The sequence below is a fragment of the Gekko japonicus genome, unplaced genomic scaffold, assembly GCF_001447785.1.
Source record: "Gekko japonicus isolate JY-2015 unplaced genomic scaffold, Gekko_japonicus_V1.1 scaffold25, whole genome shotgun sequence".
Taxonomy (NCBI): Eukaryota; Metazoa; Chordata; class Lepidosauria; order Squamata; family Gekkonidae; genus Gekko; species Gekko japonicus.
Genome location: NW_015171502.1, coordinates 1,622,762 through 1,639,063, shown reverse-complemented (window position 1 = coordinate 1,639,063; position 16,302 = coordinate 1,622,762). Strand labels below are relative to the sequence as shown.

Here is a 16,302-nt window from a genome sequence, read left to right as displayed (position 1 = left end):
CTCAGTGTTCACTCCAAAGCAACTGGGAGGGGCTAGGAAGCTTCCCACGCCTCTGAGTTCTTCGGTGGCCGCAAGTCCACCCCCCCCTCCTGAGGGGGATTGGAAAGCTAAATACCGTTCTGCCTTCTCCAGTGAGGATGAGACTGTGATTCGTGCCTTTCCTGACTGTGTGCGCGACCCCGAGGGGTTTGTTTACTCCAGCCACCGGCTTTATGTCCCAATTTCTCTTCGCAGGGACATCCTGCACTCTGCGCATGGCTCCAAACTGTCGGGCCACTGGTGTTTCGTCAAATCTCTCCAACTCCTACGCAGACAGTTCTGGTGGCCACACATGCGCAAAGATCTTCTGGAGTTCGTACGCTCTTGTCAGACCTGCGCACTGTCCAAGCCCCAACGGGGGAAGCCGGCTGGACTCCTTCATCCTCTCCCCACCCCTTCCAGGCCATGGGAAGTGGTTTCTATGGATTTCATCACTGACTTGCCTCCCAGCAAAGGGAAAACAGTGATTTGGATTGTGGTTGATTTGTTCTCTAAGCAAGCTCATTTTGTACCGTTCCCTAGCTTGCCCACTGCTCAGGCTTTGGCTAAAGCCTTCTTCGGTAATGTGGTCCGCCTCCATCTTTTGCCTGCCAAGGTCATTTCAGACAGGGGGACCCAATTTGTTTCTAAATTCTGGCGGGAATTGTTGTCTCTCATGGGGGTGGAGCAGGGATTGAGCAGCGCTTACCATCCCGAGACTGACGGACAAACAGAACGTCTTAATCAAACCTTGGAACAATATTTGCGTTGTTTCACAAACTATCAACAATCTGATTGGTGTGACTTGCTCCCCTTAGCAGAATATTGTTATAACAATACGGTTCATTCTTCCATTGGTATGTCTCCTTTTAAGGCTGTATTTGGATACGATAGCCCTCCTCTCCCTTTTCTTGACAGGTCGGGGGATGACTCCAAACCCCATTCTGATGCGGACTCGTGGTGCCAGTCTCTACAATCAGCTTGGCCTCTACTGTGTCACACTCTTGATTTGGCTAAAGAAAAATATAAAGTGCAAGCTGATAAACATAGGGCTAAAGAATGGGATATCAAACCTGGTGATTCGGTTTATGTTTCCACAAAAAACATTAAAATGTTACGTCCCAGTAAAAAACTGGGTTGGAAATACATTGGTCCATTCAAGGTTCGCAAAGTGTTGAATGGTGTGGCTGTTGATGTACTTTTGTCTAAAAACTTACAATCTTTACATTCTGTATTCCATGTCAGTTTGTTGAAAAAAGATACTGGTCAATGTCAATGGAGGGACAGTAATGTTCAACCACCTCCTGTTTTGGTGGACGGCCAGGAACATTATGAAATTTCTGGCATTCTTGATTCCCGGCTCAAACGTGGTAAACTGTGGTATCTTGTGGAATGGGTTGATTTCGGTCCCCAGCACCGCGAATGGGTGGAAGAAGGGGATATTCGGGCCCCTTATCATGTTCGGGCGTTTCACAAGAAGTTCCCGGGCAAACCTGGAGGTCTCCCGGGCAAACCGGGAGATCTCCCGCCCAGGCCGGGAGACGGTGGGTAAGTGGTATTTTCGGGTGGGCAGTATGTCAGTGAGCTGCCATTTCTCTGGGATGTGTCCCTCTTCCCTCCCTCCCCGTGTTATTCTCTTCTGGTATGCGACTGTAACTGCCAAGCTTCTCCTACAGGTGGACGTTGGAGTGTTATGTCTTCTTGCCTTGCTTAATTAGATTCCCGTGTGAACTGAGCTTGTGTTTATGGTATGAGCAGTTGGAGTTCTCAGGCTGCTTCGCGCCTTTTCTAATCAACTCCCTTGCGAGGGAGTTTAGCCCATTGGGTTAACCAAGTTTGAAGTTCCTATATTATACTGCCCCTGTGTATTGTAGTCATTCTGGACAATTCTCTGTATGTTCATGATCAACCATGCTTTGGAAATAAATCTTACTTCTTTGGAACGTGGGTTTGTTCTCCTGCTTTGGGGGTCTGACACCACCCCAAAGCACCAGTAGACCACATCAGACTATTGCTCCATCAAGGTCAATATTGTCCACTCAGACCGGCAGCGGCTCTCCAGGGTCTCAGGCAGAGGTCTTTCCCATCACCTACTGCCTGGCCCTTTCAAATGGAGATGTCGTGGATTGAACCTGGGACCTCCTACGTGCCAAACAGATGCTCTACCACTGAGCCATGGCCAACTCTACTGTTTTGGTCCCTGGTGAAACTAAGCTTTTATGGGCAGAGCTAGGGTTATCCTGGTACTTGGTTTGGGGGAGGGTGGGTTGCTTTGTTTTTGCTTTCTAGCCCACAAATAAGTCGTCGATGCCCCCACACCCATTCCAGCTAGCCACATCTTTAACAAAGCTAAAAACCGGCTCCGGAATTCCAGCCTCCCACCGTGGTGGTAGAAAGCACCATAAAGTGGCAGCCAACTTATGGCAACCCGTAAGGGGTTTTAATGGAAGAGACGTTCAGAGGTGGTTTGCCACAGAGGAGAAGGAAGAAATTGGATTTATACCCCACCCTTCACTACCCAAAGGTGTCTCAGAGCGGCTCACAATCTCCTTTCCCTTCCCCTCCCCACAACTGACACCCTGTGAGGTAGGTGGGGCTGAGAGAGCTCTCCCGAGAACTGCTCATGAGAGAACAGTTCTGAGAGAACTTGCGACTGACCCAAGGTCACACCAGCAGCTGCACGTGGAGGAGCATGGAATCAAACCCGGTTCTCCCAGATTAGAGTCCGTGCTCTTTAACCACTACAACAAACTGGCTGCCTCTGCATAACAACCCTGGACTTCCTCTGTGGTCTCTCATCCAAGTACTAGACAGGGCCAACCCTGCTTAGGTTCTGAGATCCAGCTAGTCTGGGCCAGCCACCCCTGTAGCCCACCAAAAATGTTTACCAGCCTATCAAAATGGTAAGGATCTGCACTGGCTTGTTTGCGTGTTGCAGAGGATGCTGGGAGTTGTCTGGCGCCCATATTCCGCTCACAAGTGGTCTGCTGAACTTGGCCTGAGAAGCACCGCACTAGACGGAAGAATCGGTTTGGACCGGGCGATAAAGATGCAGGTCTATGTGGGTCAGAAAGACTGTGACAAGATCAGACACAGCAAAGAGGGAGGGGGGTAACTTGCAAGCGTCCCCCCACCACACTCAGTCCAAGCATAACTCTCCTTTGCAGGGCTGAGAAGAGAAGAACTCGGTGTGCTTGAAGAAGCAAGTGATAAGGAATGGTGCTGACTGGCTAGCACCTGTGCCACCACAAACCCAAGTGAATAGAGAGAGAGAGACACACACACACACAAAGAGACACTCTCCCATCTCCAGAGCAGTTAGGCAACTGCTTTCAAACACATTTTAAGAAGAGAGAAGAGGAAGAAGCGAGAAGAAGAGAGGAGGAGGAGGAGGAGGGGATTGGATTTATATCCTGCCCTTCAGTACCCAAAGGAGTCTCAGAGTGGCTTACAAACTCCTTTCCCTTCCCCTCCCCACAACAGACACCCTGTGAAGTAGGTGGGGCTGAGGGAGCTCTGACAGAAACTGCTCTTTTTCAAGAACAGCTGTGCCAGAACTACGGCTTGCCCAAGGTCATCCAGCAGGTGCAAGTGGAGGAGTGGGGAATCAAACTCGGTTCTCCCAGATTAGAGTCTGCACACTTAACCACTACACCAAACTGGCTCTCAGACTTGGAAATGTTTTAAAAACAAAGAGACGTGCAGTGCTTTCAGAAGCCCCAAAAGGCCGGTAGCCCATCTGAATCGGGGAAGGAGATTAACTGATAGCTGAACCACTCGTTGCTGCCATTTCAGTTGTGAAGCCGGGAGGAACCCAGGTTTTCACTGGGAGTGAAGAGGCCTCCGCTAACCCGCTTATCTTCACGCCTGTATTCGCCCCAGGTACAAATCCCTTCCTTGGCTGAGAATTCGCCCTTCCGCTAGAACGTCAGAGTCCTGTGGAGTCAGACCAAAGGTCTATCAAGATCCAGAGGTACCTGGCTTCCCAGAGCAGCCAATCCAAATGCCCCCAAGAGGCCCAGACACAGAGCAATTGACTTCCCTCATGGAAAAGGCTGTGGCTTGGTAGAACAGCCTCTGCTTTGCACGCAGACAGTCCCAGGTTCAATCCCCAGCCTCCCAAAGAAAGGACCAGGCAGTAGGTGATGGGAAAGACTAGAGATGTGAAGGCCCTGAAAAAAACCGGAAAAATTCAGAAAAAAACCGTTTCCCCCCCCCCCCCCAGTTTTTTCCTGAAGCCTTTTTGTTTTTTTCCAAAAAATTGGAAAAATTGAAAAAAGAAAAGAAAAGAAAAAAATTTGATTATGGAACGTTTTATTTTAACATGATTAATAAAATATTTTAAGACAAGGTGTTCAAATATTTTCCAAATCATTTCTAATATATATATATATGGTATCAGATTGATCTAATTTCTGTGCACTGAGGACAAGTAAGTCCTAGGTTACAAACTGAACTCTCCAATGCAAGAACAAGATGCATTTCTTCCTTTAGGAGGCACGATTGTCAGAAGAAAATAAAAAAGTTTCAGTTTTGTTTTTGCATGTGGGTGGTTATTCTGATTGTAATAATTGTTTGGATACACTATATTTTAATATGCTAGTTGTGATAATTTCATGCCAAGTAAAAATGTCCATAGTCATATTTTATTTTCTTAAAGTAACAGAATGACTTTCAATCTAGAAAAGTCAAAAGAAATGCTAATGTAGCATTTTTTTCCATTTTTCCGAAAATTTCCGTTTCCCCCCGGAAAAAAAACGGGTTTTTTTCCGAGCTTCAAAATTTCCAGAAATTTTACATCTCTAGGAAAGACCTCTGCCTGAGACCCTGGAGAGCTGCTGCTAATCTGAGCAGACAATACTTTGACGGACTAAGGATCTGATTCAGTATAAGGCAGCTCCATGTGTTCATGTATAGAGGGGTTATCAGGAAATGGATTGAGAATAAAACTGCCTCTATTGTAATGCCCCTGCATAGATCTACGGTGCGGCCTCATTTGGAACACTGTGTGCAGTTCTGGTCACCGTCTCTCCAAAAGGACATCACAGAGCGGGAAAAAGTACGGGGGGGGGGGGCAACCAAGACGATTAAGCGGTTGGAGCACCTCCCTCATGAGGAATGGCTGAAGAGTGCGGGACTTTTCAGTTTAGAAAAAGATACGACTAAGGGGGGACATGATAGGTTTATACAATTATGCATGAAGTGGAGATAGCTGACAAAGATAATTCCCCCCCCCTCCCACAATACTAGAACTTGAGGGCATCCAGTGAAGCTGATGGGCAGTAGGTTCAGGACTGACAAAAGGAAATACTACTTTACACAGAGAGTGATTAAAATGTGGAACTTGCTGCCAGAAGATGCTGTGACGGCCACTGGAACATATACCGTTAAAAGGGGATTAGATTCATGGAGGATAAGTCTATCACTGGCTACTAGCTATGGTGACTGAAAGGAACCTCCACATTCAGAGGCATTAATCCTCTGAATCCCAGAGCCAGAAGGCAACATCAGGGGAAGGCCTCAGCCCCTCGGCCCTATTGTTGACCCTTGAGAAGAACTGGCTGGCCACTGTTTGAGACAGGATGCTAGACTAGGTGGGCCACTGGTTTCATCCAGCAGGGCTCTTCTTTTGTTCTTATCCGGGGAAGGCCTTGGTCTCTATTCCCTGTTGTTGGCCCTCCAGAGAAAGTAGTTGAGGCCACTGTGTGAGACAGGATGCTGGACTAGATGGACCCTCACTGGTCTGATCCAGCAGGGCTCTTCTGATGCTCTTATGAGGGGAAGGCCTCGGCCTCTATGCCCTGTTGCTGGACCTCCAGAGGAACTGGTTGAGGCCACTGTGTGAGACAGGATGCTGGACTAGATGGAGCCTCACTGGTCTGACCCAGCAGGACTCTTCTGATGTTCTTATGAGGGGAAAGCCTCTGCCTCTCTGCCCTGTTGTTGGCTCTCCAGAGGAACTGGTTGAGGCCACTGTGTGAGACAGGATGCTGGACTAGATGGACCCTCACTGGTCTGATCCAGCAGGGCTCTTCTGATGTCCTTATGAGGGGAAGGCCTCGGCCTCTCTGCCCTGTTGTTGGCCCTCCAGAGGCTGGTCACTGTGTGAGACAGGGCTCTTCTTATGTTCGTATGCTCTTACTGCATTCATGACTTCACCTCTGCACAATGGCTTCTCCTCCACTGTGACTTTGTTGTGTTCCCTTTTAAAGCGGCTGAAATCAACATCCATTTGCATAAATTGTGAATCTCATAAACGGTGCATTATGGGAAGAGGCACACTGTCTCTTTTCCAATTCTCAGTCCCCCAGGGTGCAAAATGGACATAATAGTAATCTATCGCACTACAGAGGGAGAATTCCACGTGAGCAGCGTATGACAAAGCGATACAGAAACACTTTCTTGATCTGAAGGGGCCACACGCTTCCCGTAATGTTTCCCTATCGAGGACCCACGCGGGGCACACGCTGACTAAAATACCCCACCTGTGTGCATAGGAGACGAAGGTATCACATTAGCCTACGGAATTCACTACCACAAGGATGGCTATCATACCAATAAATTAAACAAGATTGCAGAGGAGAGGCTTCCCAGTGGCTAATGGAGGTGAACAGAGCTTCCATGTTCAGAGGCAGTGTACCTTTGAGTAACAGATGCTGGAACGGGAGGGGGCTGCTGCCCCATGGGCTCCCCAGAATCAGAGTTGGAAGGGACCTCCAGGGTCAACTAGTCCAACCCCCTACACCAGGGGTGTCAAACATAAGGCCCGGCAGGGCTCTTATACGGCCCGCGAGCAACTAGTGCAAGGGAGGGAACAGGAGACTGTTTGGGAGGAGGGGGCGGAGCCACTCCGATTGTGGCTTCAGCATGGCAGAACAACCTCATCATCGGCAGCAGTCAAGCAGTGCGGGAACATCTGCTCAGTGCTGCACTGCTGTCTCTCCAGTCCGCCCGTGTGGGTTTTCCTCTGCATCCCCCTCACAGCCCCAGCCCATGGGGCCTTGCAGTGATGATACATCAACACGGAGCTTAGCAGCTGCTGTCCTTTATACAGTTTCTATCTCTGGTCCCCGGCATTATGTTTTCTGGCACACATGGCCCGGCCCGACATAGTGACATGTATGTCAGATCCGGCCCTCGTAACAAATGAGTTTGACAACACTGCCCTACACAATGTAGAAAATTCAACAAATACCTCCCCCACATTCCCCCAGTGACCACTGTTCCACGTCCAGAAGATGACCAAAAGAACCCTCCAGGATCTCTAACCAAACTGGCCGGGAGAAAATTGCTTCCTGACCCCAACGTGGTCACCTGGCCGACTGTTGTGGGATACAGGATGCTGAAGGGGCCCTTGGATTCATTCAGCAAAGTTCTTGGTTGATGCCACTCATTCTGGCCTTTCTGGAGAGGCAAGAAAGGGAGGGGGTGCCTTTTTGGCACACGCAGAGTTCTGGCTGTAACAAGTACCGGTAGATGTCTGTTTAGTTGTTGTAAAAGGTAAAGGTAAAGGTTCCCTTGCTCGAAAGCCAGTCGAATCCGACTCTAGGGTTGCGGTGCTCATCTCCATTTCAAAGCCGAAGAGCCAGCGCTGTCAGAAGACGTTTCCGTGGTCATGTGGCCGGCATGACTAAACACCAAGGCGCACGGAAAGCTGTTACCTTCCTACCGAAGCGGTGCCTATTTATCTACTTGCAATTTCTTGCTTTCGAACTGCTAGGTTGGCAGGAGCTGGAACTAGAGACGGGCGCTCACTCCATCTTGCGGCACCCGGGTCTCGAACTGCTGAACTACTGCCCTTCCACAGCCTGCAGGTTTAGTTGGGGGGGGGGGATCCCAATTATTCCAGATCAATTAATTGAGTTAACAATGTGGTGACACGGAGCCTCCACACTCAGACGCAGTCTACCTCTGAACTGGACAGAAGAAGGCCTGCTATCTTCATGCCCTGCCTGTGGACTTCCTCTCTGGTCGGATTCTGCACACAGTCGGAAGTGCATTCCACGGTATGTTGCTTCTTCAGACAGAGGAGAAAGGACTTCCCCCGTTTGTGGCTTTCCGCGCGGAGCCACGACTGAACTAACGTTTAAAAGGCTTAGCGGCTTAAACGGCAGGGGCCTTTTCTACCTCGGAAAGACAGACCACTCGGGACAGCTTGGCGCACACAAAGCTTTGCCGGCACAGGTGGGCGCGTATGTTTGAGATACACCGCGTGAGCAGAGCCCGTTCCTATGTAAAACACACACAAGCTCCCCTCTCGGGCCGCGACCAGCTTCGAAGCGGCCCCGAGAGAGGAAGTGAGCCAAGTTTAGAAACTCTTTCAAGGGGGCCGGCAAACAATGATACAAAGTTCTTGCCATCTCCAGAAGTTGTTTTGACATTCACCCCAGACAGCTTTACACGGGAGCTACGTTACAGCGGAGGGCCAAATTATGCACAAAATTGGAGGATCAAAATTGGAGCTCCCAAGGTGGCGTTAGGCCTGACTTAGCAAGGGGGGGGGGGTGTCAGTCTACACCAGGTAAAGGTTAACTCTACCCCAGCACTTTTTCTCCAATCCAAAATGGCCTCCAGAGTGGCGTAAGCCCTTGTAGGTGGGAAAAAGACAGGCACAGGAGAGAAGCCTGTCTTTTTCCCTACTAAAGTTACTGGGGGGGGGGAGGGGGGGATCTCCAATCAGTGAAATGGCATAACACGAAAAAGCAAAACCACCCCCTTCCGTGTTCCATGGCCCCGATCCATGTCAGCAGTTCACCACACAGCTGCTGCTTTTCAGGAGCAAATAACATGCCTGGATTTCCCAGCATAGAACTCTCTTGGAGTATTCACCCGTGTTTTGGGTGCAGGCAGGAGCACATTTCAGATTTAGTTCTGTGCAGACGGGAAGCTGGGAACCAGGAACCGGCTTCATCCCAACCCTGTTCTAGTAACTGGAGACAGAACCTAGGAATCCTGGGAGGTCGAGATCCGTTTATTCAGGCCTGTTACCCCAGAGAGCCACCTTGTCAGTCGAAATAATAAAAAATGGGAAGCAAATGAGTTTAGCACAAATGAGTTTAGGACAAATCTGATATCAAGAATCACAAGACTGAGAAACCCGCAGGAGAACACTTCAACCTTCTACGAACAGACTGGAAAGGGAAACTGCTGAATTACAAGGTATTACAATACTCAGGGAGCTGCGGTGGCTCAAGTGGTTAAGACGCTGAACTGCAGGCTGTGGAAGGTCAGGAGTTCAGCAGTTCGAGACCCGGGTGCCGCATGATGGAGTGAGCTCCCATCTCTGGTTCCAGCTCCTGCCAACCTAGCAGTTCGAAAGCAAGAAATTGCAAGTAGATAAATAGGGACCACTTCGGTGGGAAGGGAACAGCGTTCCGTGCACCTTGGTGTTTAGTCATGCCGGCCACATGACCACGGAAACGTCTTCGGACAGCGCTGGCTCTTCGGCTTGGAAACGGAGATGAGCACTGCAACACTAGAGTCGGATTCGACTGGCTTTCGAGCAAGGGAACCTTTACCTTTACAATACTCAGAACAACCCCACCCCCCAGACTTAACAGGGATATTGGTTTCTTATCTCACTACATAAGCTAAACTCATCCAGTCCTTTCAGTCTTTGGTATATGCACAAAGAAGGGCTATATTTTAGTGTATTTCTTATTAGGAATAATAGATTAGAATAGTGATTGTAATGTAATGCAATGAATATTGGAATGTATCTCACTGATTTGGTGACAGAGGAGACATAACACTGGACAACCATTCACCCCACCTCAAAGAAAGGGACGTTAGTTACCGAGAGGAGATGAATGGAGTATAAGGACAGGATCTCAGTTGTTTACTCTTAGCATTCCACAATTAAGGATACATTTACACATTAGTCTCCTATTTCGACATATTTATTTGCTCAACTGCGTCCCCCCCCGTAATTAAATCCAAACAAATGGTGACCATATAAACTTAACTTATTATTCCTGTTTGGTCTTTGCATCTGTTAAAACATCTTCATTATGTTGTATGCTAATCTGCTGTCCACCGTCTGCCTCTATGTCTGGACTGTTAACGTCCACGTCAATGCGTCTGAGGAAGAGTGTGCGCACAGGAAAGCTCACACTGTTGGTCTTATAGGTGCCACTGGACTCAAACTTGGTTCTACTACATCTTCCCATGTCGAATTGAGCCTCAAAGAGGATCGGCAGGAGAGGTTTCCATCAGGGCTGTGATGCTGAAGAATTAATCCCTGACCTGCCAAATGCTGAGCATTTGGATCCCAATCCGAAATGGAAGCAGGCCGTACCTGCTCTCAAGAGGAATGAGCACATTTTTCAAACACTCGTTTGCAGCGTTCACACATGACGCTATTATTCAGGCTGACACCAAAGGCTGCAGTCCCTCACAATTCTGCTTATCAGCCTGTTGAATTCAAGGGGACTGACCTCCCAGGAAACATTTGGGGCTTTTGACAGGCCAGTGGAAATTCAGGGACTAATATGAGGGGGAGCAGGCAGAAGGTGTTTCTGTTTGCCAAGATCGATTCAGCAAGACAACCCCTGCATCCAGAAACCCACTCAGAATTGTCAGGTAGATGCTATCTGCAGTTTACTCCAATGCAAAAAAAAATGCACCCTGCACATGCTCAGCAGCACATTCGTCTCTTCTGACATCATACAGTACAGAGTTAATCCCTGCCACTGGAAACCAGCACCAGGGCTCCACCTTGGCATCAATCAAGTTCTCTGTTGCCTTGCGAATGCTTACTTAGGAGTCCACAGGAACACATGAGTCAGACCCTCAGTCCCTCAAGGTCAGCCTTGTCTACTTGGACTGGGAGTGGCTCTTCAGGGTCTCTCACATCATCTTTTAACTGGAGATGCCAAAGATTGAACCGGGGAACTTCTGTATGCCAAGCAGTGACTTTTCCACTGAGCCACGGCTCCCGCTCTGACTGTCAACAGCTCTCCAGGGTCTCAGGCAGAGGGCTTTCCCATCACCTTCTACCTGGTCCTTCCAACTGGAGATGCCCGGCATTCAAACTGCATGTCGAGCAGATGCTCTACCACTGAGCCACGGCCCCTCCCTTAGATTCCGTAAAGGAGCAGCCTGGTGTCGCGGGTTACAGTAGCGGACTAGAACCTGGGAGACCCGGGTTCAAATTCATACTCTGTCCCAAACATTCCTAGGTGACCCTGGGCCAGCCTAACCTACCTCGCAGGGCGGTTGTGAAGATAAAGCAGAGAGGGAGGGAGGGGACCAATGTTCCCTCTAAGCTGTGGAGCCTTGTGAGCAAAAAATCTATTTTGTGAGCTACTGGCTTTATAGTTGTGAGCAAGCGATTTGGTTACTGCGTAAATTAGTTTGCTCCGGAGGCGTTTTTCCTGAGCTAAGACAAGAATGTGTGAGCCAGAGGCTAAAAAACTGTGAGCTAGCTCACACTAACTCAGCTTAGAGGGAACACTGGAGGGGACCCTGCGTATGCCGCCCCGAGCTCCTCGGAGAAAGGCGGAAGGGCCCACCGATCACCGCGCACACTCCCAAGTCTGCCCGTGTCCGCCACCCCCCCCCCGAAGTAACGTGTGAACCACAAAACACGCGTGCTGCTTCCCGAAAAGGCTCGAGGCCGGGGAGGAGGGAGCCGAGACTCACCCGTGGCGTGGGCTCCGCGGACCCTCCCGCGCTCCTTCCTCCCTGCGGGCTCTCCGGCTCCGAAGCAAGCGAGCAGCACGCCGAGCCCCCAGAGCAGCCTCATGCCTCCCCCGGCGCTGCGGAAAGGCGCTGCGCCTTGGCGCGCCGCCGGCTCCGGAGAGGTGGCCGCGTCCTTGCCGGGGCGTCCGCAGGGGAGGGCTCCCGAGCTCGGAGCAGCCTGGCGCCGAAGGAGCAGCAGCGGCAGCAGCAGCGAGGGCGGCCGCCGAAGCCCGGCCTAAATCCCTCCCCCGAGCCGGGGCCAAGAAGAAGAAGAGGCGGGCCCCCCCCGCTCCGCTCCGCTCCAGCCCGGCCCAGCCGCCGCCAGCGCCTCCTCCGCCCTCCTCCCGCCTTCTCCGGCCCGCCTCGCATTGCAGCGCAGCAACCAGCTGCCTCGGGCCCGCCCGGGAACTTCCTGCCCGGCCCGACCCGACCTTCCTCCAGCCGCCGCCCGCCGGAGCCGTGCCAAGTCCCGGCCAAGCGCGCTCGACCGGCCTGCGGCTGCCAGCTCCCGGCCGCGCCCAACCAGGGGAGCCCGTGGCGGGGGAAGGCGCCGCCCCTGCTCCGCCCAGCCCCGAAGAAGCGGAGCCAAAGCGGAGTCGCTTCCGAAAGGCCCTGCCCTGGTGGGGCACCGGGATTTCTCTGCGGGGAGGGGAAGGGGGGCAGAGGCGAGGCCAGGCGTGGCATTTTGGCTTGTTGCCCCCAAAAGGGGGGGGGGAGGACGAGGATTCAGCAACGCCGGTCTGAAGCCGAGCCAGTTTTCGGCCTCTTCCATTACCATTTCGTGAACCTGTTAGACCAGATTCGAGATTTGGCCCAGCTCCGCCCATGATCCCTGCGAGGTCCCACCCTCCTCCTCCTGCACCTGCAGTTTTTAAAATCGTGCTTAGCTTTTCTGGAGCACATTTCGTGTCGGAAGCATTGCCGCCACAGTCTTTAACAGGGCTGAAGAAGAAGAGATTGGATTTCTACCCCGCCCTTCACTACCCGAAGGAGTCTCAGAGCCACTTACAATCTCCTTCCCCTCCCCACAACGGAGACCTTGTGAGGTAGGTGGGGCTGAGAGAGCTCTTTCGAGGTCTGCTCCTGAGAGAACAGCTCTGAAAGAACTTGTGACTGACCCAAGGCCACACCAGCAGCTGCATGTGGAAGAGTGGGGAATCAAACCCCGTTCTCCTAGATTAGAGTCCACGCTCCTAACCATGAGACCAAACTGGCTCTCCAGGGTGTACCAGCCAGGGAAAGGTATCTTCTTAAAGTTCCAGGCCAGGTGAGCCCCTGATCGGATCACCTCAATGTCACCTCGATGTTTCCTGGTGAAGCTGGTCTGGCGCAAAGCACCATGGGGGTAGAGTAGCCTTGTGGTCACTGCAGGATGCAATAGTTAAATAAACCTAAGAACAAAAGAGAAGCCAATGTCGGATCAGGCCAGTGGCCCATCCAGTCCAACACTCTGTCACACAGTGGCCAAAAATACCAGGTGCCATCAGGAGATCCACCAGCAGCGCCAAGACACTAGAAGCCCTTCCACTGTTGCCCCCCACTCCAAGCACCAAGAATACAGAGCATCACTTGCCCCAGACTGAGAGTTCCTCTCTATACCTTGTGGCTAAAAGCCACTGAAGGACCTCTGCTCCAGATGTTTATCTAATTCCCTCTTGAAGCTGTCCATGCTTGTAGCTGCCACCACCTCCTGTGGCAGTGAATTCCATGTGTCAATCACTCTTTGGGTGAAGAAGTACTTCCTGTTATACGTTCTAACCCTACTGCTCAGCAGTTTCATTGAGTGCCCACGAGTTCTTGTATTGTGAGAAAAGGAGATTTATTTATTTATATCTTGCTTTCCTCCCCCATGGAGCTGCAGTAGCTCAAGAGGTTAAGATGCTGAACTGCAGGCTGTGGAAGGTCAGTAGTTCAGCAGTTCGAGACCCGGGTGCCGCATGATGGAGTGAGCTCCCGTCTCAAATTCCAGCTCCTGCCAACCTAGCAGTTTGAAAGCAAGACATTGCAAGTAGATAAATAGGTACCACTTTGGTGGGAGGGTAACAGCGTTCCGTGCGCCTTGGTGTTTAGTCATGCCGGCCACATGACCACGGAAACGTCTTCGGACAGCGCTGGCTCTTCGGCTTTGAAACGGAGATGAGCACCGCAACCCTAGAGTCGGACTCGACTGGCTTTCGAGCAAGGGAACCTTTTACCTTTACCTTTCCTCCCCAATGGCGATCCAAAGTGGCTTACATCGTTCTCCTCTTCTCTGTTTTATCCTCACAACAACCCTGTGAGGTTGGTTGGGCTGAGAGTGTGTGATTCGCCCAGGGTCACTGAAAAGTACTGGGACTGATTCAGTGATTTCAGCTCATACGTTTATTTCAAGTTGAGAACAAGACAAGGAACCCTGGCTCACAGGCCAGCTTTCATTTGCATGACACCCACACCCATGACACCCCCCCACAACCGTGATAGGGTATTTACAGTGGCCGAGAGTTCCATAGGTCCTGGCTAAGACCCCAGCTCTCCGATTGGTGCTGGCTAGGATCCGCTTGGCCCATTGTCTCTCGGAGCAAAGCTCTGAGGCTTCGCATGACCGCGTGGCGAGCTAGCCTCGCACACGGTTGGAGATGAATACATTACAGTCACCCAGCAAGCTTCCGTGGCAGAGTGGGGATTCGAACCCGGGTTTCCTAGTCAAACACTTTAACCACTACACCACACTGGCCCTCCCAATCTACGTTTTGCCCAATCTTGCCCAGTCTAAGAACTAAATCCTCACTTTTTTCAGGATCATGGTCATTAAATCATGATAATTAAATCATGAAATCATTAATTTGTTACTTGTTTAAATCATGGTCATTAGATCATTGCCACTAAATTGGCGAGCTTATATAAAGCATGGAATTGCTTGTAGTTTGGCCCCTCTTTGTACTTCTGTGGCTGGAGGCATCCTTTAAATGACTGATATTGGCTAGATTGCATTGCCTACTTTTTGTGCCTGAACAGACAGTGTCAGATCCTTGGTAACAGATAGCAAGAAATTATCTGGGTTCATGGGCAGACACCAAAAGTAAACTGAGACATCTAAGTAATAAGGCTCAACTCAAAAGTCTCATACTCCCCCCCCCCATTTTATTATGTGGCCTTTCAAAAAATCAGAGGTAATGGCACGCAGAACTGGCAGGGTGAATGTCTAGTTATGTGGGGAAATTGCTGTAAAAAGTTCAAAGATTTAAATTCATTCAGAGACGTTCAGATAGTTCCCCTCTTGCAAGCAGCAAGCAGGAGGTGAGTGGACCCAGCAGGTACTCAAACAGTAATACTAAAGTATTACTACTCTACCGTGGGTCAGTCACAAGTTCTCGCAGAGCTGTTCTCTCAAGGGCAGTCCTTGAAAGAGCTCTCTCAGCCCCACCTGCCTCACAGGGTGTCTCTTGTGGGGAGGGGAAGGGAAAGGAGATTGTAAATTGCCCCAAGACTCTTTGGGGTAGTGAAGGGCACGGTATAGATCCAATTCTTCTTCGAATTCTGCATAATATAGCGGTCCATTTTGTGAATTTGTGAAAAAGGTTAAATTTGTATTCTGAATTCAACTGAATTTTTAAAAGGGAAACCCTATGCTGGGAATTATTAAGAAAGGCAATGAAAATAAAACAGCCAATATTGTAATGCCCCTCCACAGATCTATGGTGCGGCCTCATTTGGAATACTTTGTACAGTTCTGGTTACCATATCTCCAAAAGGACACTGCAGAGCTGGACAAAGTACAGAAGACGACAACCAAGATGTTTAAGGGGTTAGAGCACTTCCCTAGGAGGAAAGGCTGAAGATTCTGAGTCTTTCCAGTTTAGAAAAGAGACAACGGGGGGGGGGGGAGGGAAGGGGTTTGGGGATGACAGGGTTTATAAAATTATGCTTGTGGTACAGCGACGGGTGGGTCATGACAGGGTTTATAAAATTATGCTTGTGGTAGAGAGAGTGGACAAAGAGAACTTTTTCTCCCTCTCCCAAAATACCAGAACTTGAGGGCATCCAATTAAGCTGATGGGCAGTAGATTCAAGATGGACAATAGGAAATACTTCATTACACAACGAGTGATTAAAATGTGGAATTCACTGCCAGAGGATGCAGTGACGGTTTTAAAAGGGGATTAGACGGAGAGAGGTCAATTGGTGACTACTAGCCATAGGGTCTAAACGGAACCTCCACGTTCAGTGGCAGTCATCCTCTGAATCCCAGTGCCAGGAGGCAACAACTGGGGAAGGCCTCGGCATCTATGCCCTGTTGTTGGCCCTCTAGGGGAACTGGTTGGAGCCACTGCATCCAGGGGGCAGGTGGATACTGAAATTATCCGTCATCTTGGTTGGAGCCACTGCATGAGATAGGATGCTGGACTAGATGCATCACTGGTCTGATCCAGCAGGGCTCTTCTGATGTTCTGATGAGGGGAAGGCCTCAGCCTCTCTGCCCTGTTGTTGGCCCGCCAGAGAACCCGGTTGAGGCCACTGTGTGAGACAGGATGCTGGACTAAATGAACCACTGGTCTGAGCCAGCAGGGCTCTTCTGATGTTCTGATGAGGGGAAGGCCTCAGCCTCTCTGCCCTGTTGTTGGC

At 50.4% G+C, this 16,302-nt stretch overlaps 1 protein-coding gene across 1 annotated transcript in view; it reads right to left on the bottom strand.

Moving 5' to 3' along the window:
* ADAM15 (ADAM metallopeptidase domain 15) overlaps window positions 1–14,482 on the bottom strand; it is a 110,385-nt gene extending 95,903 nt beyond the window's left edge. Inside the window, exons 1-2 of the mRNA XM_015419105.1 lie at window positions 14,468–14,482; window positions 11,662–11,935 (exon numbers count right to left, since the gene is read on the bottom strand). Coding sequence (XP_015274591.1) covers window positions 11,662–11,935; window positions 14,468–14,482 — 289 coding nt within the window. The remainder of the gene's footprint in view (window positions 1–11,661; window positions 11,936–14,467) is intronic.
* Between the last annotated feature and the right edge of the window lie 1,820 nt (window positions 14,483–16,302).